Here is a 22,473-nt window from a genome sequence, read left to right on the forward strand (position 1 = left end):
AAAGAAATTCAAGCATTGTCAAATAATGAACAGTCAGTTTCCAATCAAAATCAAAATGTCTTGTTTTTTTTTTGCCATTTCTTGTGTTATTATTGCCATGGGTTTTGCTGGTGTTTCAAAACCAAAAAACTGCTTTGTTTTACAAAACAATTAGAAATTGTCGAATATTCGCGATATATACGAACACATATACGAACAACAGCAAATTAGACACTCATAAAATTAACACATGGAACTAGACGTTAAGCGACATTTACACACAATATAAGTTATTAGAAAATCACATGCTGCCTTCCAAACAAAATTTGACAAATTCCCAAACTCATCAGATTTCTTGACACAAAACTCCTCATTATTAAAAGGTTGACTTCAGTCATATTTGTTTGTATTTCCATGAGCCAATATGTTTGAAATAAGTTTTACATTTGCCAAAAAAACAACCCTGCAACAAAAAAATCGAATTAACTTCTGAACAAGAGTGAGAAAGAGAATTACAATAACCCTTGACCTCACCTTTGGTCTCTCGAGAGGCGAGTTACCTGCGGCGAAATTCATGTTTTCTTGTCAGGCGTAATTTTGCGCTTACGAGCGCGTCCCTGTTTCCCGTTGCTATTGGCAACGGAGCTGGTAAGCTGTTGGAGTTGCTGGGTGAGGGTCAACTGCGGGGTAAAAATAAATATTTGAGGTAAGAATATAGGGGGGTTAAGCCAGTTGAAGTTGAAATGGTCACTAGAAAATGCATTGGGACGTTGGAGCTGCTAACAATAATACATTACGCTTAAGCACCCTGTTTCTAATTCTTGGGCAAGGCCAAAGTTTATACAAACCACAAGTTCCATTTGTTACGCGATAAAGCGCAAGTCGTCATTTTTTGTCCAAAATGACACAGCGGGTATAGGAAAAATCACAGAAATTGTCTGATTTATAAAAACTGGAGATCCAAACGCGAATTTGTTTCAACAAATTGAATAAAAATTTCGGGTTCCAACATTTGAGCTTAACATGGTAACAGTGGGTTGGAATATTAACTTTATTTATGTACCCTTTAGCCACGACAAGCCTGACTGAGGTTTCTGTAACTATTTTAACAATTCCCTGGGCGTTTGAAATAGCTATAATCGCCAACAGAGTAGACTCAAATCAAATCCGCATTTCGCTATTTACCAAAATTTATCACATGTAACTAATGGTGTTGGCAAATTCAATTCTGGGACAAAAAAGTATACAAGAATCTTAAGGATTATATGATTTTAATCCAGCAAAACCTTTTTATGCAGAAAATTGTGCAAGGCTGTGGCATTTCACTAAGTCAAGCTAACACAATAATGCAAGCAATTTTACCGGACAAGTAAACTTATGCAGTGGTGGGATTTAATTTTTTTGTCAGTCAGTTCTATCACAAAAGTCTTATTTTTCACCCAGTTCTGTTACAAAAAGTTCATTGACAGTAACCAGTAATGCTAACCGGCTCGCTGATCTCATAAAATTTCGTGACACGTTTCTATAGAACCAGTGCGAACCGGCTGAATCCCACCACTGGACTTATGTCTTGTATTCGTGGGGTGGATCACCTGTGGATTGTTATGATCTGGTGTGGCTGAACGAACCGCGTTGAGAACGATCTGTTGGGGTTTCCCCTGATTTCGTACCGAAATTGATTGAATGTTGCCTTGCTGTGGGTGACAGATAATAATTTTAACACAAGTAACATAGAATGTGTTGCCAGGCAAGTAAAGACTAAATATTAACATAGGTAATACCATAGCAACAAATCTATTATAAGATGTTTATTTATAAAAACGAGTTATTCAACCAAAAGAAGAACAGGTTTGGCTTTACCTAAGAGTACATGGGCCTATGTGCTTTGTTGGCTGAGCTTAGTGAAAGAAAACATGGCAACATAACTGCACTGCAACAATCACCACGCTGGAAGTATAGCTGCGTAACGTTAAAAGGCTAGTTCGAGATTTGACTATCGGCTAATTCGAGATTTGTAAAAAATGGGTTCCGTGCGGATTTCGGGTCTGTACTTCTTGGGTCCCTCTTACAACCCTGCACCAAACATTTACAACACAACAGAAAACAAATGCCGACCTACCGCACCGACTTGTAGAATCTGTACTGGTTGTTGCACGGCACTTGTCCTCAGGTTAACTAACTGTGTGCGTGGGTTGATAGTTATGGTGGTCGACTTGTTTCCACTCCCACCACCCTCCACTTGTTGGAGAAGCTGAGCCCCAGAGTGTGACGTCACAATGCTACGGAACTGATGTTGCTGTTGCGTGCTCTGTGCCGCTCCTGGTGGTGGGAAAAAGTATACAAACATAAAACTATAGATTACAAATATCGATAAATTCGGTTTATCGCATATACGTAAATTGTCTAATCCGTTTAACTGCATAGGATGAGTATTTGCCACGGTAGCCCATTTGTTAAAAAAACTTAACATTAATCGCATAATCTGAAAAATTGCACAAAAAGCTGGCAAACTGGTTATGCGATTAACCGGATTCGTCTGTGGTGACGCAAATTCAAGTGATCAAACCCGCTAATTAAACAATCGCTTTTTAACAAATCGCTCCTACAATAAATTCGTTATGTAGACAAGTTAGGCAACTATTCAGCGTACTGGTTTTATATACTTTAACATTTAAAATGAAAAAATCTTTTACCGACCTGCATTATTGTCGTTGGTAACTATGGTGATGGGCGATGACGTGTTCGGACCCCCCAGTGAGATCTGATGGGAATTGCCCGCGCCCCCTTTGTCCTGGTTTACTGCAAACAGGAAAAAGTTTAGAAAAATTAATTTTCTTGATGATAAAAACTACCATAATGATGAAGAATAAACTAAAAATTACAAACTGTTGCCTAACATAACTTATATTACACTATTGTACAATTATTAAATAACATCGCTCTATGTATTTTAGGTAGTTTATGAGAACAAACTTTATATTGCCCTTCATTATACAAGCGTTGTATTAGTTTGGTTTAGTCCTCAAAAATATGCAAATAAATTTTAATAAAACATAGCTGTTTGATCGCCATTGTACCAAAAGTTTACTACTGTTATTTGTACTTACACTGGGCAGCCAGTTGCATAGCGAGATTGGCTGGAATGGTAACAGTTCCCGGTCTTGAGCCTGGTTGAAGTTGAATTTGCTGAACGGGGGTGCTCAGGACATTGCGACCTCCACTGGACAAAACAAGTGGGTTCAAATTGTAGTTGACTACCAAAAATATTGCGAAATGGCCCAGTGCAGGTTTACCTTGTTAATAGCAACTCAAGCTTAAGCGATCAAGGGGATTGCAATTAACCAAATTATAGTAAACTTTCAAGTCTATAGAGCTGTTCTGGCAAACGTATTTTATTCCGACGTTTCGACGTCCTATACAGGTCGTCTTCATCAGGGTAAATAACACTGAATGCGACTAGAACAGTGCACGATAAACAAAGGAAAAAAAGGATGAAACGCAAGCACGTCACAACGCAACGAAAACACCGCGCGATAACGAATGATTGGGCCTCTAATCTTTGAGCAGGTGCCTGTTCTAGTCGCATTCAGTGTTATTTACCCTGATGAAGACGACCTGTATAGGACGTTGAAACGTCGGAATAAAAATACGTTTGCCAGAAGAGCTCTATAGACTTGATACTATGCCTGGCAGCAACAGCTTATTTATAGTAAACTTTGTTTAAGCCGATTCGGTTATTCCGGATCTTCGCCTAATTCGGAAATGTTTTTTGGTCCGAATGGGCCCGGATTAACAGAGGTTTACTGGAGTTTGCAATACTGTTTGCTAGTAACATTCCTCAATGTAGGTCATAGTAAATTTTTAGGCACGTTTTCCTTTGTCAAGTAACATTCGGCACAGTTCCATTGATGCGTTTTCAACAAACGTTTCTAGGTTGAATCATCTGGCACAAGGGGACTGTCAAGTAATTCATATTTAAGAATATTTAAAGCCTTTTGCATTTCGGGAAATTTCTCAACATGCAAAGTATCGGAAATTATAAAAGCTTGGCAAACCGAATTAAAGACAATGGCAGACCCTAACAAGAGTTTTCTCATTATAAAAAGCCCCAAGGAGGCCCAAACGTTTTATCGAGGTGGTATTACGGCACAAATGTAGTGTAAACTCGGGCCTAAATCAGGCCCATTTAACTTAAACCTAAGTCCTAACCCGACCTGAAAAGCTCATATCTCGGATCAAAAGTGGGAATTAATGAACAACAGTTAAAAATCGTCTAAAACTCACCCAACCAAATTGATAGTAGTAGCCATCTGTTGGCTGCCACTAGGGGCGGATACAGTCCCACTTGCCGTAGCAATGGAAGCAGGCAATCTTATCACAGTGTTTGGTGCGGCCTGGTGAGGCTGAATGCTGATGTGTTGTTGGTTACCAGTAGCCATTTGTATCTTGGCTTGCAGTTGTATGGGTTGCTGACCGGCTACTTGCTGCTGCTGCTGGGGTTGAGCTTGACTTGCGATGGTCATTGTTAGTGGAAGCTGTAAGTTAACTGGTCCGCTCTGTTGAATTATAAAGTTCGAGATAGTGTTGTCAGGTCAAATTCTCAAAAAGCACAACCCTTCCTTTCAAAGCTAGCCCAAAAGACGCAACTACCAAGAAAATTAAAAATAATCCCAATTATACTGCACGTAAAAAACACATAAATGTATTTTGGCTTACAAAAACACAACACACAACTTATAAAAACAACCAGAAATTAAACAAAAGCGCCGACCCAGGTAACAGTGCTTCTTGATGATCAAAAAAAGGGTAAGTGGAAAAAACGGTTGAAGGAACGATAAATTGGTCAAAGCTTTATTGTTTACAGCAGGTGTACTGACAAATTACTCCGAAAAAAACTGAACACAACAATATAGGTTCTTGTGAAATAAACAACAGTGTTTTGCCACAAAATAAATCATTTTTTCGTGGCATAAATATCACTGAGTGTATTTTATAACCTCAGATCTTTCATTTTCTCACCATGTCAATATTCTGTGCATTGTTATTCTGGTTGTGGTCGTCATGGAGAAGTGACGTTCCAACACCTGCCAAGTTGCCAAGGTTACCGCCAGACTCGTGACCACCTACGTCACAACAACATACGTCACAGGTTAGCCTTTCCTCGCAAATATAGGTCTTGTTAGGCGAAAGATAGAAACGTAAACAACAGTATTGTTACACAAACAATCGCGTCTATCACCTGCTTGTGACGAAACAATAGTGAAAGTGTCGTGTGAACCGCTGAGCAATCTTCCACTGTTTTCCGACGATGTCTGTAAAATTAAAATGAATAATTTAAAGGTAACAGTTCTCCTTTAAGCCAGGTAACAAGTTTAACAATGACGGTCCCTTTAAGTGGCAGAACCACTTCCAAAGGGAAAGATGTAACATGTACTCAGAAGAATAGATTAAGAGATTTAACAAAGCCTTAGAACAGTTGTGACAACTCGTTTAAACCAGGATGGGCAACCAGCCCAATTAAAGAAATATTGTGGACCAATCCATTTTTTGAGTAAGAATAAAATGAGCATAGCCTGCAGGAGATTTTGGCCTAAACTATATTTCTACAAAACAGAATTTCAAGAAGTGACATATAATATTTGACAGCTAACACTTCCAACTCCTAAACATTTCTTTCGAACACAATTATGTACTACTATTTCCAGCTTAGCACCGACTGTTATGGACATCTAGTTGACTATCCAAACAGTCATCATAAAAACACAGTTGAGAACCATAGCCTTGAAGAATACCGTAGGCCAGTGGTTCTCAAACTTTTTTTGTTTCGACGCCCCTGGAAAAGTTTTCTAGGCTTGCGACTCATCAGCAAATAAAAGTTAATGAGGAAACTTATTATTAAAGTTGTGTTTATTGATACAACAACAAAAAGCCACGAAACAGAACTATTCTGCGACGCCCTTGGAAGATTGAAACGACGCATCAGGGTGTCGCGACGCACAGTTTGAGAACTACTGCCGCAGGCGTAGAGGGTTTGCCTAGTATTCATTGTCAAAGTAGTCAAATATATTTAACCATGAACTTTTACCTCTTTCAGTTGATAGAGTGAACCATCTCCAGTTATCAAGTTCAACGTCTCAGTGCTAAGTCTGGGACCCAGAAGTCGTGCAAGTGTGGGAGCTGAGGTTGTACTTTGAGAAGTTGCAAGTTGATTTGAACCAGCCTGTTGTTGCTGCTGGGTTCGTGGAATCGGAAACATGAAAGCACTAAGCAGAAAAAAATATAGGTATGTTTAAAAACTATACGTTAGGGTAGGACGGAACGTTATTATGCTTTGCTTGTTTATAACAGAGGGCAAAATAAGTACAAATGGTTTTAAACAAAACTTGAAACACATGTGTTGATCTAAATTCAAAAAGATTTTACTAACAAGTTTTTATTGATAAAATGAAATTTTAAAGAGTGCATTTTAGAAATTGTGTAAGACAGGGACATAATTTAGGCAAAAAAATAAGAACGTAAGGACAATTTTATTGCAAATCAAATCCGGTTTTTGCAAGTTTTTGTTTTATTGCTTAAGAAAAAACAAACATATTCTTAAAGAAAGCAAAAAATATTTAAGCTTATGGCAAGAAAAAGCATGATAGTTGGATTGGAATTCCAAATAACCCAAAACCGCTAATTAAACAACAAAAAGCTGACTTTAAAAAAACGGAAACACATCACGCAATTCATCCAAAAAAATGTTAAAGATAAACGATCGACTTTACCTCTGTGTTCCCGGTTGCAGAGTGACAGTGTTAAGTGTCGGAGTTGTTACACTTGAAAGTTGAACTGTGGTCGTGTTGTTGCTTGTTGAGGGTGGGGGTTGGGGGCGTTGGGTCTGGGGCGGAAGTGGGGGTGGCCCCTGGGGTTTGGGAACCACGGTGTCCTGGATAAAAACAAAAATGTTGCAATGCCCCATTGTGTTTAATTCCTTTGAAGATACTGATAAATCGTAAACGCAAATGGAACAATATCTTTGATTACCATTGGGGCAAACTGTTCGAAACTTATAAAATCGTGCAGTTTACGTGTTTGAAACAATAACGCAGGTCGTGACAACCCATAATAACGTTTTACTTTTTTTTAAACAATGTATCGCAGTGGACACTGTCATTAGAGGCCCAATCATTCGTTATCGCGCAGTATTTCGTTGCGTTGTGACTTGCTTACGTTTAATCTTTTTCGTTTGTGTATCGTGCACCGTATTACGCACATTCAGTGCTATTTACCCTGATGAAGGCGACCTGCATAGAACGCCGAACGTCGAAATAAAAATACAATTGCCAGAAGAGATCCATAAACTTGATATTATGCCTGGCAGCAATATCTTATATACATATTAAACATCATTTTATTGATGAGTTTTACCAATTGATATAGTTTTCATCGGTGCATCTTGCCATTATTCTTTATTTATTGTATACAGTTGAGATGAAAACAAATTTAACTGGGAGCAGCACTAAAGCGTTCATGCAGACCAACGTACGCCTTGCCATATGGGAATGCTTGGTGACCGGCTGATTCGGTATGACGCCTTTAATAGGCCTGGCGTATATCATTTTCATTGTATACAAGTAATATTGCTACTAGTTTTGACAATATATGTATGTTTTTGTTTATCAGATTGGTTAAACAACAAGAATATGTCTTAAAACACAGTCATTTTATTTCATTTTTCCATAGAGGCGGACTCAATGGCGATAGAAACCATTGTAACACGTTGAAATGAGTAAAAAGCCTTTCTGCGGTACGGAAAAAGTACTTACGCTGACTCTTAGTTCAGGCCAGTGTTTGATCGGGATGTTATTAACGGAACCGACAGCGTACAAGGATTTGTCTTGCTCCAACTGCCACGGTTGCTGTAGCAACGGAATCTGGTACTTTGTGGTCGGTTGTAGAGGACGAGTCTATTAAAGGAACAAATGTAAATATAAAACAATACGAGAGAAATCCGATTAATGGCATAACCAATTTTTCTATGCAATTGTCCGAAATATGCAAAAACGAAACGATTTTCTCGACAAATGGGTATTTGGACTATACGATCGGTATGTAATTAAACAAATTATTTTGTTAAACGGTATGCTTTTAACTGGATTTGTTTGTACCCAAAGTTGGTGTATTTTGACGTCGCAACAATATGGTACACGAAACTGTTACCAGGACGCAGCAATAGGTGCAACGGGACGTTTTTAGGCACTTTTTAAAGTTGCAAGAACGATGAACTTCTTGACCTATTAGCTATCGTTTTAATATTGCAGCGCTGCTATTCAATCGCTACATAAGCTTACCACAGTAACAGTAGCAGGTCTTCTCCCGTCTTCAGCAAATAGCTCCTGATATTGTAGAATGTAAAGGTTGGCTCTGTGTTCGGTACCGAGCGGAAACCTGGAGTTTAAAAACATTACTTTTAAAAACATATTTCTTGGCCCAGAAGCTTTTAAATTAACCAAAACACCAACATTATTGATCCAAAATATGCCAAAATTATTAATTGTCCATTTTTTGAAGGATGTTTTTACAATCTTAAGGCTTATAACGAAATCTGAATTTTTGACTAAGTTTCGTTTGGCGTTTATTCCTGTAGGTGTAGGCAGGTTTTTTTTTAAGGTTTGGTTTGGGTGACCGCTAAGTAGTTTTAAGAGACCGCAAGTGTTTTATTTAAATACCAAAAAATATCCATATTTGCTTAAACGAATTATTTATTAGGCTACTGGCAAATTTTGGGAAACCGCTGGAGAAATTTGGGGGAACGTTTCGGTCCCCCAAAACACCTTAAAAAACACACTGGGTGTATGCCAACTTATACTGAGTTAAATAACACTAACTTCGAATAACTTTTTTCCGTTTTGTTTTCTCCAGATCGATACAAAAACTTCCTTACTCCAATTCTTTGCTCATTACAAACAATGTCACCTGCAGCTACTTGAGATTCCACCCGTAGTTTCAACAACTTGTTGGAAATACTTGTTAGATTGCAACTTGCCGAAGTATTGCATGTCTGAGGGCCGTTGCAGGATTGTTATGAGGGAATAAACTTCACGATTTTGTCCTTCCGACTTTAAGTGAATGTGCTGAACTTCAAGCTAATATGGGAAAAAACAAAATATGAAACTGTGACAATCTTTCGCTTCATAAGCGAAATGTCTCGGCCAAGTTTTGCAAATTGTTTTCGTCATATCATTAAACTACATAAACAAAACGATTTTGCTTTCGTAACAAGCATTAATCAAGCGTTGGAGAGTTTAACACTTAAAAATAAAAATAAAGAGCAGTAATAAGAAACGGGAGTTTTATTTTCACAAAGTGCATTTTTACGTTTGCTACTGAAACAAAAATCGAGTGATGTGGTCCTATCGGGGAAAGGGAATTATAATAATACATTCAACCTATCAATAACAGTTGCTAAATTTTCACTTTATTTTACATATTTTTGTTGTGTAGTCTAACAAGGTTTAAATAATTTTTAATTTTAATTTTTTTAAACTTTTTGGTTCGTCTTTGGGTTCCACTGGGTTGAAGCAATAAGTTTATTGCCCTGGGAAACACAAGTGGTCGACACAGGATTAGAAGCCACAGCCTTGTGAACACAAGACGGTTGCGCTAACCATTCGGTCATCTTAGCAACCGATTAGAAAAACGGTATTTAATTCTTTTGACTGTGATAGGTTTTACACTAAGTTGCAAAATAAGCTATAAACATACCATGTCGGTGTCAGATATAGATTGTGGTTGTCTGTTGAGCATTTTCACGCAATTCTTAATTCCCAAACCGCTAGTGGGCAGTGAAGAATCCACTGGGTTCTTATGCCACAAGTCGGTTATCTGTAAAATGGAGAATAAACTTTTTTACAATGACTGGTGAATATTGCAGACAAACCTATAGCCAAACCATAATAGTCAGAAAATGTAACAACTTTTTCCGATAAATATAATACAAATATACAGTAGGTATAAACACTCTTTGGAATTCTTACCTTATGGTATAACAACACATACTGCATTCGCTGTTAATGTTACAGAAAACCTTGGTTAATCCGGCCCCATTTGGACCAAAAAGTTTGTCCGGATTAAGCGAAGATCCGGATTAACTGATGTCGATTAGTTCAAGCCTTATCACATTACAAATCATTTGTACCTCAAGTTTTGTCCGACTTAAGCCAAGACGCGGATTAACCGAGGTATACTGTATTACGAACGGGTTCTTGACATTAAATACAAGATCAGTTTTTTTCTCATTTACAACTAGTTTTCTGAGCATTAGGAAATTCAAAGCACTAACATGTATCACATACGTTTTTCGGGAGTCGAATATCGTTTGAGGATGACGTTTTCTCACTCTTCTCTTTCCTCCTCTGAAGAAAGTCGAAGAGCTTTAGAGCAGGAGGAGCAGCTCTACTCCTCTGCTCTTTTCTCCTTCTCATTGCGTTCATCCCATTTCTCCTAATGCATCTGAAAAAAGTACAAAAGAAACCAGTGTTTATTTACAAATTTGTCAAAATCTATTTTCATTTCAACTAAATTGGGATTGCCGTTGTTAAATATAATGTAAAATAGCAAAGATACCGAAAAACTTCTCCCTGTTTATCCTTAATTTAGTGTAAAAATGATTAGAACAAACAAGAAGCTCCTTATCCACAATAGGCTAAAATTTCTACAACACCAACGGTTTGCTTTTTTTAGTTTAATTAAACCATAATTTTTTAACGAAAGAGACAAACCGACAAAAAAAATACATTTGCCTGCTTAATGAAAGAGAAACAATAATTGATTTTCACTGTACCTTCTCATTGGATGGGTCCTGAACGGTTTATTTTGCTGCTCGGCAATATTTTTGATCACCGCTACAGTAGGTGAAGGGTCAAGACACAGCGGATCCGAAGTGCTCAGGATTAAAAAACTCTCAAGAGCCAATCTAAAAAAGAAACATACGGTGTTAGTACAGTGTTAAGTCTCGGACAAATCTGTTTCTTTTCTAATACACCGTTAATGAAAGGTGATTTTATACAATACCCCGCCAGGTTCGTGCGGTCGGTTGCGATCCTACGGCAGAAAACATCCAGAAAACGGAATTCAACCAACATTTAAATAACAGGACACTTGACTCGATAACCTACGTTTTTTCGGTGTCCTTGCTGTTTACTTAACTGCTCAAGAATGGAACTGTGATGATGATGTGACAATGCAAATAAAATCTTGACTTGACAATTTCTCTGACATTTTTAACAGTTATAGTAAACCCCGGTTAAACCGTATTTGGGAAATCCGGATCTTTGTCTAATTCGGACGAACTTGAGGTAGAAACTAGAAGGGTGGCTTAGCACATATTGCCCTTGCATATACACTATAACCTATTTTAAAACATAAATATATTTCCTTTGCTTATTTTGTATTGGGTCCCATATTAGCCATCGTCTTTTATAACTTTAGTCGTTTCTGCAGGCAAAAACTCATGGGTCCCCACACATGCAAAGTTGAAAATAATGCAATTCAAGAGATAACCATGAGAAAGTCTGGTGTTGTAAGGTAAAACACAGTGATCGGCACTGGGCTTAAATAATAATACTATGTAGAATACAAACTACAAAATTAGATTCACCCCAGATATTGTTTGAAGTATGTCCTATTTAATGTTTTAAAAAACTGACCCATTTTAGGAGGCTAGTAGGGCAACTAATTCGGTTCGACACACAAACTAAAAAATATATAAAAACCACAATGACTCAATCAATAGTACTGCAAAATTTCAGCCCAATCCGCCAATGTTTAAAATTTCGACCACTAGAGGTGTTTTGAGCAACAACCGTTACTGTTTCTGACGTCATAGGGCTGTTAACAAGCCCCTAACTGCCATGGCGCAAAAACAACCACCAAGCAACCCACCAACGAGCAACATACAACTGGTTGCCCTTGTAACACTATTGCTCCAAAGAAATCTTTCGTCTGTGGTGCCCAGTAACATACAAATACGTTTTACACTTTAGGGGCTTGTGGGGTAAATGTAGGACTACAGGGTTGAACACAACAATCGACACCTATAAATGGCATACTATACAAGAAATCCAAATTTCAGCCAATTCTGACACTGTTTAAAAACTCACCCATTTTAGGGGGCTAGCGGGGTAAATACTGGGGTTATCAACAAAAACAAAGTGGGATGCACATCTACATGAATATATCTACCATCTGTGTAAATTTCAGCCAAATCCATCAAACATTTGATGGAAAAACGAGTCGGACAAACTTTGGGTAAAAACACCCATTTTAGGGGGCGAGCGGGGTAAATACTGGGGTTATCAACAAAACCAAAGTGGGATGCACATCTACATAACTATATCTACCATCTGTGTAAATTTCAGCCAAACACATCAAACATTTGATGGAAAAATGAGTCGGACAAACTTCCGGGAAAAAATACCCATTTTAGGGGGCTAGCGGGGTAAATACTGGGGTTATCAACAAAAAAAAGTGGGATGCACATCTACATAACTATATCTACCATCTGTGTAAATTTCAGCCAAATCCATCAAACATTTGATAGAAAAACGAGTCGGACAAACTTTGGGAAGAAAAAAAAGGAAGAAAAAAAAAGAAAACAAAACAAAACAATTCGAGTAAAATCAATATGTGTCCCCTTCAGGGAAGGGGACCCATAATGATTGTAACGTGGTAAGGCATTAACTAATCGACATCGGTTAAGCACGATCTTCGCATAATTGGGAATTTTTGGTTTACTGTATGTGTGTTTTTAACAAACAACGAAGATGTTATTTGACCGACCTGTCTTCATTAGTCCATTGATATTGGTGAGAAGTCTCGTTGACTATCGAGTTCACATCGCCCAATAACGTCTGTAACAAACAAAATACGATGAGCTTAAAATTTGTTGATATTCAAGTTATATTTAGGTTAAAAATAATCAAGCTTTTGGTCATTTATTAAAAATTCCTATTTTTCAAAATTTATGTTTATTGATAAAAAATATTGACCGAAACAAGGTAATTGCATGATTGTTAAAAATTTGGTATTTTTTCACACTGTTTCGCATGGTTTGATTGCAGTGTTTTGCGATGCTTAGTCAATACGGGTAATAATAAGATGCCTGTTTTGTGTAAATTTTTGTGCGTGATTTCAATGATGGTGGGTGTTTTAAAAACCTACAGGAATTTTAATGCAGGTCTGAAGACTTTGAAACTCACATGACAAAAAACACGTTTGATGGGCCTGTGAGTTCAATGATGGGTTAACCGAGGTCAAAATGTACAGTGCGTAAAATCACACACCATGCTGTAACTTGTGCAACTTTGAAGAAGTTTAAACCATTATTTCTTGACCAAATTTACTGAATAAACTTGCGTGAAACAGTCCAATAACAACACCACATAAATAGGGTACAAACTTGTCAATATGTACTGGATTTAAAACACATAAAAGCCACCAAAATCACCACAAAAATTCAGCGAGTTTTGCACATAAAACCTTCGTGGGATTTTTTATTTTCATTTGTACAGGATTACAGGCCCCGTTGGTTAGGGTGGTACTTCACTGTGGCAAGCACACAATAGCTATCGAACCTCAATTTAATTCGATGTGGCCCGACATTTCAACACAAGAGTGCCAGTGTCAAGGGTTATTAAGGTGGCCGCGATAAACGGATAAAGGGATGATTTTATTGCGACTTCAGCTCGGACAGTTATAATAGAAACATATTACCGTTAGCAGAAGTTCAAAATTGAAATTTAATATCGCTAAGGTTAGTGCTATAGCTACAATAGTAAATTGCACGCTTAAAGCAAGATTTTTGTTGGTTAAAAAAATCGCTATTGGCAATATGGTGCACAAATCATAAACCATTTTGGTATAGAAGGCCAATTTTATGACATTTTTTTTCCTTTACCAACAAACATAAGTTTGATTAGGTATTCTAAGTTTAAAGGCGTTATGAAGAATATATATTTGTGCAAACTTGACCAGCTAATAAACCTTCCAGTTAGCTAAATAGAACAGTATTTACTTTGAAATTCGCCTTTTATCGCAGAAATGTCCACTATTATGCTTTTATATATGTTTTGGCTTTGATAGGAAAACCACAAAAACTTTAACTTCAATTTTTGTGTAACATTTTTTGCAATTTTAGAAATAGGGTTTGGTTTTCTGTGCATAAGTGTATAAAAAACATCTGTAAAACAAAGTCACTGGTCTTGCGTTGCGGCAAAATGCTAGAGAACACATTGACCTTTTCAACAGTAAGAATAGCGGTAAGCCAAAGTCGTAACCACAAGATTGTAGCTATTGTTGCTTGAGATTAAAGTAGTGTCAACAATTCCGCTTTGAGCCTATTGTTGTCCAAATCAGATTGTTGGGGCCGAAACCGACTTTAGATGTTTTGAAGTGGACAGAACGAAGCAATAAGTAGCCGGATGTAAAGCAAAGGAGAAAATATGAGGCAAAAATGTTTCAACCCAACTATGAGTGTGATACGTTCCCACACCACAGTGATGTATTCAATACTGGGCTTTTGAAGGTTGGGTTTGAAGCTAGTATATTAGATTCTCAGCTTAGAGGAACAGTTACTTTGAGGAACAACTGACAAGTATTTGGATTCTAAGTCAAAGGAAGAAAAGTACAGTTAACATCGGTTAATCCGGATCTTTGCCTAATTCAGATAAAACTTTCAGATGATTTGTAGTGTGGTAAGGCTTTAACTCATCGACATCGGTTAATCCGTGTCTTCGCCAAATCCGGACAATGTTTTCAGTTGGGTCCGGATTAACCGAGGTTTACCGCATTTGAATAAGACGGAAGCAGTCAATGCCTTTTATAGGCGAAATAAATGTTTCTGTTTAGAAAGTTTCACTGACGCTGATCGTCTGCCGCTCTTCTTGTGTATATTTTGTATATTTCTTAGGTCCGTCGGTCACCACCCTGTTACACAGGCTGACTCGTGTAGTCTGTTATGACATTTTACTTACAAGGTTTTTTACAAAGTAGCCAAGGCGCAAAACCCACAATAAAATCGCAGAAGGTGATAGTTTAGCAAAAGTTAAGAAATAAAGTAACTTTGAGATAGTAAATTTTGCTTTCAACTATCATGAAAAGACGATGCAAAACTAAAAACGGTCACAAAGATAGCGGATACAAGTGAGTTCAAATACCACCGTTGGCTAGATTTCACCAACTTAAGCTTTACATTCAGCCGTGTACACGAGTAAGGTTACAGCAATTGTTCAACAATTATTGGCCAGTGTTCAATTTATGTTAGTGTGAATTTAGTACATATTTGTCTGTTTGCACAACAAAATTTTTGTCTTTGCAGAATATGTAGCAAAAGATCTATAAAACTATATTTATTTCAAAAAATCTGAAACCTTGATTTCCAAATTCACAATGATTGGAGCAGCGTTTCAGACCCTTGTATTTGTCATCATTACGACAAGTACGAATGCTCAACAAACAGTCGATATTGTCAAGCATTGCCCGTCGTCGTGTATGTGTGACAACGTAGAACGATTTGTAATGTGTGACGAAAAACAACTTTCAACAGTTCCGGGGCCTCTTCCTGAAGGCACAAAAATGCTGGGCCTTTCCAAGAACGCTTTCCAAACTCTGACAACTGCTACGTTCAAGGGAATAGGCATCGGGAGCACTCTTAGCTCGTTAGTTCTATACGGAAACTATATCAGTGATATACAGCCCGGGACATTTGCAGGGCTTGAGAATTTGCAATATATTTGGTTGTTTAAGAATAGATTGACCAGGATTCAGGCTAACACTTTTGAACAACTACGCCATCTAACGGAATTGGATTTAAGCAGGAATCAGTTGACCCTGATTGAGAATGGAGCCTTCAATGGACTTGAGGAGTTAAAGATATTACAACTGTGGGGAAATCATTTGACTACGTTGTCACCTGATGCGTTCGTTGGCATGCCAGTATTGGGCAACCTTACGCTTGGTACAGTACTTCACAAAAATTCCTAAATTTGTTTGCTACAATAATTTTTTTCATTTCAATTTATTTTTACTTTTTTATTTTTGATAAAAAATTCAAAATACAGTACAAAATTTTAATATTTTGAAATTTGAGTGCCTCAACTTGCATGAAGAAAAAAACACAGCTTTAAATTTAATGGATTTAAACTCAATATGAAAAAATTCCTTGTTTGGTAGGGATAATATTTTTAAAAAGGGTAAAAAGCACACTGCCCAATGATAGAAGGCTTTTTTAGTGCACATACTTTATACTAAAAAATTGGGGAAGTTCAAAGCTACATTCACTGCAAAATCAACAAACAAGAAATTGGTCATTTTAAAACAACAAGTGCCCTATTTACTTCTAAACAAGATGTTTTACAGCTAATACAAATACGTCCTTCTGTTTAGGTGACAATCTTATGACTGAGATACCGACCTCATCTTTCAAACCACTTCGCAACCTAACTTCCATTGAACTACTCAATCTACGTATCACACACATAAGAGCGAATGCATTTAGTACTTTAATCAACTTGGAAAAATTGCACATTGGAGATTGGCCATATCTCCAGTCTATCGGTAAGTCATGAAATATGACTATGGTTTACTTAAGTTTTACAATGCAACATTAATGCAGTTCAGTGGTTCATACTATATGTTATACTTTTCTAACTTCAGGGAATCAACAACAAAATGATCAAAACTTTTCAATTTCAAGATAGCTTTAAATTTAGACAACAAATATGAATTTTGTTTAATTGTTTAAAATTCCTGTACAATTAGATAATCAGGCTTTTGCTGGCTTGGAAAACCTACAGTATATTTCACTGTATAACTGTCAACTTAAAGAGGTTCCACAAATTGCATTGCAACATCTGCCAAATTTACAACATCTCATGCTAAGCAATAACGAAGATCTACACCAGTAAGTCTAGTTTAGGCAGCGTTGGGCAACATTTACATTCCAAATACAGTAACACTCATTTGACCTGGACTTATTCTGAAAAAAAACTGTCCGGATTACGCAAAGATCCGATATTGATTGGCCTTACCACATTACAAATCATTTGTAACTTAAGTTTTGCCTGAATTAGGGGAAGATCCGGGTTAACTGAATACTGTCCGAGGTTTGCTGTTTATAATCAAAATATTTACTGTTTAATTTCGCTTAAAGAAGGAGCTATACATTATTTAAATAGCAACAATTGAATCATATATATACCAGTTTTTACTCAAAGAGCACAAGTTTTTCAGGATAAATGAGTAGATATGCATACAAGTCAAATGATATGGACTTACGTCGCTTTGTCAAATCTAGCAAAAAAATCTTCCAAAATAGGCCAGTTATATATATATTGTGCACAAAACATCAACAGAAATGTTTTTTTGCAGTTTAAAAAAAGATGATTTCATCCACAACACAAACCTACAAGCATTGTTTCTTTCCAACACAAGTATCATTACAATGCATGAAAGTCCATTTCGACTACTGACCAACCTGCAACACCTGGATTTGTCACGCAACAAAATAACTATTATTCCTACACATGTCTTTTTCCAGGTATGACTGATATAAATTGCCCACAAAAAAACGAACAGTTTAAACTGTCATAGTTATTTTGCATATAGATTTTGAAACATTGTGTTAAAAAACTTGGAACCAATATTTTTGTTCAGTTTTGCCGAAAAGTAATTAAAGTGATTGTAAAACAGGAATGGAGTACTCAAGACCAACTTTTAACCAATAAACGTTTAGTCAGCGAACAATTTAAATGAAACAGCAAACCACCAATGACAACCAAGCACAAAAAACTAAAAACTATTCTGCATGTAAAAATTCTAAAAAAAACATTTTCTGACAATTTTTCAATCATAAGTCAAGCTATATTATTATTTGTACTTGGCACATCAACAAACTTGTCAACTGTTTAATTAAACAACAAGACACAAAAATGGATTTCAAAACAAGAATCTACTATGCTTCATTTTGCAGCTTGAGAATTTACAAGCGTTGAATTTGTCACATAACAACATAAAGGAGCTTTCCTCCGGAGTTTTTTACACACTGAAAAAACTGACTGATGTTGATCTGCTGGATAATCCACTGGTTTGTGATTGTGGCATCAAATGGCTGAAAGCCTTGCAGGTAATTTTATGAATTGAACATGTTACAAATTTCAAATAGAGAAACAAAATCATAGAAGTAACTATAACATTGGCATGCACATTTTTTAGCTAACTTTGTCAAAATATGAATTTTTGCGCATCTTTAAATTGCACTTATGACTTTGCCATTAAACAATTTAAATTAGTTTTGGCACAAAACGTTTACTTGTCAGGGCAAAAACTTTAATTAAGTTAAGTTGATTTCGGTTAATAGCGACACAATTGTACTAAAACAATAGGAAATAGATGTGCAATTGTTAAAATGTTATATACCACAGACAATAGAGGGCAATTGGTGGCCAACTGACCAACGATGAAATTATTATATGCAAACATTCCATTGAAATAAGGTCAAAAAAGGAGTGAATAACTTAAGCAAGCTTACTTAATACTATTCCTTTAAAGGTTGTAAAAATTCGAGAACACTTTAATCTTCAAGGAAAATGTGCAGACCCATACAGTGGCACTGATATCGTGCAGTTGTCGGCTCAAAAATTTGTTTGCGAAGTTCCACAATTTGTAAAAGATGAACAAGAGACAATTGTGGCACTTCTTGGTACTACAGCTTTTCTGCCTTGCAAACCTGACCATGGTGTACCAACTCCAACAATAGAATGGCATTACCTGGATGCTACCACACCTGAAGTAAGTTAATCTAATGCTCATTTCATTTTTTTTACCGTAAGAGCGCACTTACAACACGCAAAATATTGAAGGTCCTTTGAACTGTGTACTACAAAACGCATTGGAAAAAGACTAGTTCTGCAAGGTTGTGTAGGTAAAGAAATATTGGGTTAAGATAAGATGAACGTAAATTCATAACTGGGATCAGCCCTGAAGCGTCTATGCAGACCAGCGATCATGGCACACTCATATATAAATCACAGTACGCCAGGCCCATTGAAGGTGCCATACCGAATCAGCCGGTCACCAAGCATTCAACACCATATGACAAGGCGTAGGCTACAAAAATCTATCCTGCGGTGGGATTCAAACCCACGACAAGAGTCTGTCCGGGACTCGCGCTCTACCAACTGAGGTGGTGTATGCTTGGTGACCGGCTGATTCGGTATGGTGCCTTCAATGGGCCTGGCGTACTGTCCTTTAGGTTAAAATATATACATATTGCTGGCCAAGTCTAAGTTCATGTGATTTTGGTATACTAAATCTAAAACTGTTGAACCCTGTTTAATGAGACGGCATATTTTGATCAGTGCTTTAAAAAGTACATGACTCAAAATTATGTCTAACCATGAAATACAGTAAACCGAATTCAGTTAACCCCGATCTTCGCATAATGTTGACAAAACTTGAGGTACAAATGATTTATAATATGGCAAGGCTTTAACTAATCGAAAATCGATCAGTCAATCCATACAAAATTTTTGGTCCAATAGGGTCTGGAGTAACCTAGATTGCTGTATAGCCAAAGTCTTCAACAACAAAGTACAAAATATCACAAATTCCTTTTTGCAGAAGGCAACCCACTATCAACTGTTGGCAAATGGAACATTAAGAATCCCATCGGTAAAAAGCAAAGATTATGGAAAATATATGTGTGTCGCAAGCAACAGACTTGGACAAGCAAATCAAACTGTTACTCTCGCTCAATTTGCACCACCAGGTAAGAAAACAGCTACAAACTCAACATTGTTGAGCTTGTTTTAAGTATGTATTTCACATATGCGTGTTTTACAGATCAGTCAACTGGTGGATCTAGCGCTGTAGCTGGAGTACTAATAACACTTGCAATCATTGTGTTACTAGTTTTGCTGGTTTTGTATGTCTACAAAAGACGTTCCTACAAATCACTGAGAAGTGGACTTTATGGTAAGACACAATGTCCCTAAGTTGTATACCTTTTTGTAAAGCAAAAATCAATGATTAAAAAGAAATGTTTACTATTCAAGATTTTAATTTTTTGTATAAATGGTTGGGAAAGTGACTTGCCAGGCATTTGCATATTTTGTTTTTATTTGCATTAGGATTGTAAATTCTGCAGCCTCTTGTTTAGAAAATCATGGGTAGCACACTAACTGACATATTCCACAGATGTCATGTCCGGGGACACAGAAAATGAAAGAACTTCAATCTCAAAACCGAAAGAAAAGTAGCACTCAGTTAATTAAACTATATTGAGTCTTGAAGTGCAATTGCAAAAATTTATGCATGAAACGCAGCTTGAAAAGAGTTTTGGTAATTGTTTACTTGTTAAATTGGCATCAGTTGTGTAAAAGTTTAAGAGTGAACTGAACAAGTAAAAATATATTCTATTGATTTATGGTTGCATGTGACATTTGTAAAGTGCAACGTTGGAAAGAAAATGTGTCAATTTAGTCATAATGGTAGTGTTTGTGGTGAAGCTATTACCAACAGTAATGTGTACTGTATATTTTATTTGTAATCTATTTATTTCGTTATTTGTATCACATAAAATTATGTTCCCCTATTTTATTGCACAATGTTCATTTCAATGGTCATGAAATTTTGCATTCCTGCAAAATTATAAGTAGTACAGTAGACAGGGCAACATAAAATATGAAAATGGCCTACTAGACACATTTGTAACTGTCATAATCTGTGTCATGTGTGCTTGCTTTATGGTGATTTAAACTAAATGTGGTATCTACATGTTTTGGTTTGATGATTAGAGAATATAAATCAGAAACAAAGAGCAAAACAAAAAAGAGAAAAAATGTGCAGACCTGTTGTGTTGGTCGGAGTAGAACATATTTTGTATCAAAAAACTCTGGACCGGCAGCGATGCGGTAATCCCTGATTTCAGCTACGATGCAACCTGATGTAAACATCCCACCATGGAAGTTTTCAAATGTCTCAATCAGCATAGGAGGGATCTAATATTTACAAAATGTTGTAAGACAATGAAATAAAACTAACATGCATGTTTTCAATATATATGTTTTAAATGTAAGTACTGTAATAGTCAATTCCGCCTTCAATTGAATATGACACTTTAATTACTTTAGCCAATTCCTCTTACAGTATGCTACATCACACAGAAACATACTTTTTAGCAAAGGTTTTTTTTAACAGCATTTGTTAATGTGTTGAACGAAGGTTTAGCCATGGGCAAAACCCAGGGTTTATGCTCTATGACGATAAACATAGTTTAGGCACTAATTTGCATCAGGTCAATTTTGTGTGAATAATTTTTTTTAGGTATTTACCTCTCCATTGTCAATGTGTTCAAGAATTTCATATTCCTCGTATGGCAGTGGTTTCGATTCAGTGCAATGGCCTGTTGCTGTTTTAAACATCAGAGAATATCCATTTTCCAGTGGAAACAAGTTGACAATCAATCTACTTAGGTCTTTGTTTTTCTTGTACAGTTGGTGTAGTGGATTGGTGTACATGTGAAAATGCTGAAAAAGTGACAACAGATAAATATTACTTAAACATACACAATTTTACATTTACAAAAGTTTAGCATAGTTGCAGAATTTGATAAGCGGTAAAGACTACATATTTTACACCACTAAATCAAAACCATTACTATCTTCCTGATTTAATAACACAAAACAAATAGAAAATGTTCAACTAAACTAAGAATACAAATCATAACAGAAAAGTCAGAACTACTTATTGCTTTTGAAACATTCCAGCACACATCATGTACACAGGAGCGAAATGTAATAACTATTTTGGAGACCAACCTTTGAGAATGGTTCATGTTCATCATCAGAAGTTTCATCTCGTTCTTCAGCTTCAGCAAGTTGACTGTACAATGATCTCCATTTTGTTGATGTTGTATCTTTTTGCACTAACTTTAATCTCTTTTCTGCACTTTGCATCAGAAACTAAGAAACAAAAATATGTTGAACAAAAATAGTCACTTTTTGGTTTAAAATGGGCTAATTAACAATTGTTTATGCCTTTAAAGCTGTTAATTGAAATTTTTAGTGATAAAAAACGACAAGAATGACACTTTAACGTTTTACATGTTTACCTGGCTGTCAAGCAACATATATTTCGAGAACATGAGCTGAAACAAAACATCGTGTGCAAATAATGAGACATTAGAAACAACTTACTTCTGCGGAACTGTAGTGGTTTTGTAGCACAGGCACCGTCATGACATGTAGAAATACCGCTTGCCACTTGTAACATGAAAACTATCACAATACGAGAGCCAAAAACACAAAATTTCTACCCTAAAAATTTGCCAAATTCGTTCCTGTCTGATTGTCAACAACTCAACAGTCAACACGCGCGTAAGAAAGGTAGCTCACAGCGCCACCTAATGTGCGCTTTAAACAATAACATTGAAATGTTTTTTCCCCCCAATCAATA

At 36.6% G+C, this 22,473-nt stretch overlaps 2 protein-coding genes across 3 annotated transcripts; one reads left to right on the plus strand and one right to left on the minus strand.

Moving 5' to 3' along the window:
- Positions 1-44: 44 nt before the first annotated feature.
- On the minus strand, positions 45-22,409 carry LOC145237805 (uncharacterized). Of its 2 annotated transcripts, XM_080100792.1 has the most exons (22): positions 22,215-22,408; positions 21,837-21,980; positions 21,351-21,545; positions 20,868-21,017; positions 12,802-12,872; positions 10,805-10,936; positions 10,317-10,473; positions 9,727-9,846; positions 8,938-9,107; positions 8,313-8,409; positions 7,788-7,928; positions 6,747-6,907; positions 6,065-6,242; positions 5,219-5,291; positions 4,999-5,102; positions 4,264-4,535; positions 3,087-3,199; positions 2,677-2,778; positions 2,099-2,298; positions 1,572-1,673; positions 514-659; positions 45-442 (listed from the first exon to the last, which is right to left on the minus strand). In XM_080100792.1, the coding sequence occupies exons 1-21, from the start codon at positions 22,254-22,256 to the stop codon at positions 552-554; spliced, it is 2,832 nt and encodes a 943-aa protein (XP_079956918.1). In that variant the 5' UTR covers positions 22,257-22,408; the 3' UTR covers positions 45-442; positions 514-551. The 2 variants fall into 2 exon arrangements, with proteins under 2 accessions (XP_079956918.1, XP_079956919.1); XM_080100793.1 differs by lacking the exon at positions 1,572-1,673 and having other exon boundaries at positions 22,215-22,409.
- On the plus strand, positions 15,409-20,823 carry LOC145237629 (uncharacterized). Its single transcript, XM_080100566.1, has 9 exons — positions 15,409-15,976; positions 16,405-16,575; positions 16,780-16,921; positions 17,389-17,557; positions 17,990-18,142; positions 18,568-18,807; positions 19,639-19,786; positions 19,861-19,992; positions 20,215-20,823. Exons 1-9 carry the CDS (start codon positions 15,409-15,411, stop codon positions 20,274-20,276), a joined length of 1,785 nt encoding a protein of 594 aa, XP_079956692.1. The 3' UTR covers positions 20,277-20,823.
- Positions 22,410-22,473: the final 64 nt, after the last annotated feature.

The sequence above is a fragment of the Phallusia mammillata genome, chromosome 7 (assembly GCF_965637545.1).
Source record: "Phallusia mammillata chromosome 7, kaPhaMamm4.hap1.1, whole genome shotgun sequence".
Classification (NCBI taxonomy): Eukaryota; Metazoa; Chordata; class Ascidiacea; order Phlebobranchia; family Ascidiidae; genus Phallusia; species Phallusia mammillata.

Coding starts and splice junctions, on each gene's coding strand:
- LOC145237805 (XM_080100792.1), bottom strand. CDS start 22,256: ATGACGGTGCCTGTGCTACAAAACCACTACAGTTCCGCAGAA. Junction 21,018..21,350: donor AACACATTGACAATGGAGAG/GTAAATACCTAA, acceptor TGTAAATATTAG/ATCCCTCCTATGCTGATTGA. Junction 660..1,571: donor CAGATCATAACAATCCACAG/GTGATCCACCCC, acceptor TTTACCCCGCAG/TTGACCCTCACCCAGCAACT.
- LOC145237629 (XM_080100566.1), top strand. CDS start 15,409: ATGATTGGAGCAGCGTTTCAGACCCTTGTATTTGTCATCATTACGACA. Junction 16,922..17,388: donor AATAACGAAGATCTACACCA/GTAAGTCTAGTT, acceptor GTTTTTTTGCAG/TTTAAAAAAAGATGATTTCA. Junction 18,808..19,638: donor TGGATGCTACCACACCTGAA/GTAAGTTAATCT, acceptor TCCTTTTTGCAG/AAGGCAACCCACTATCAACT.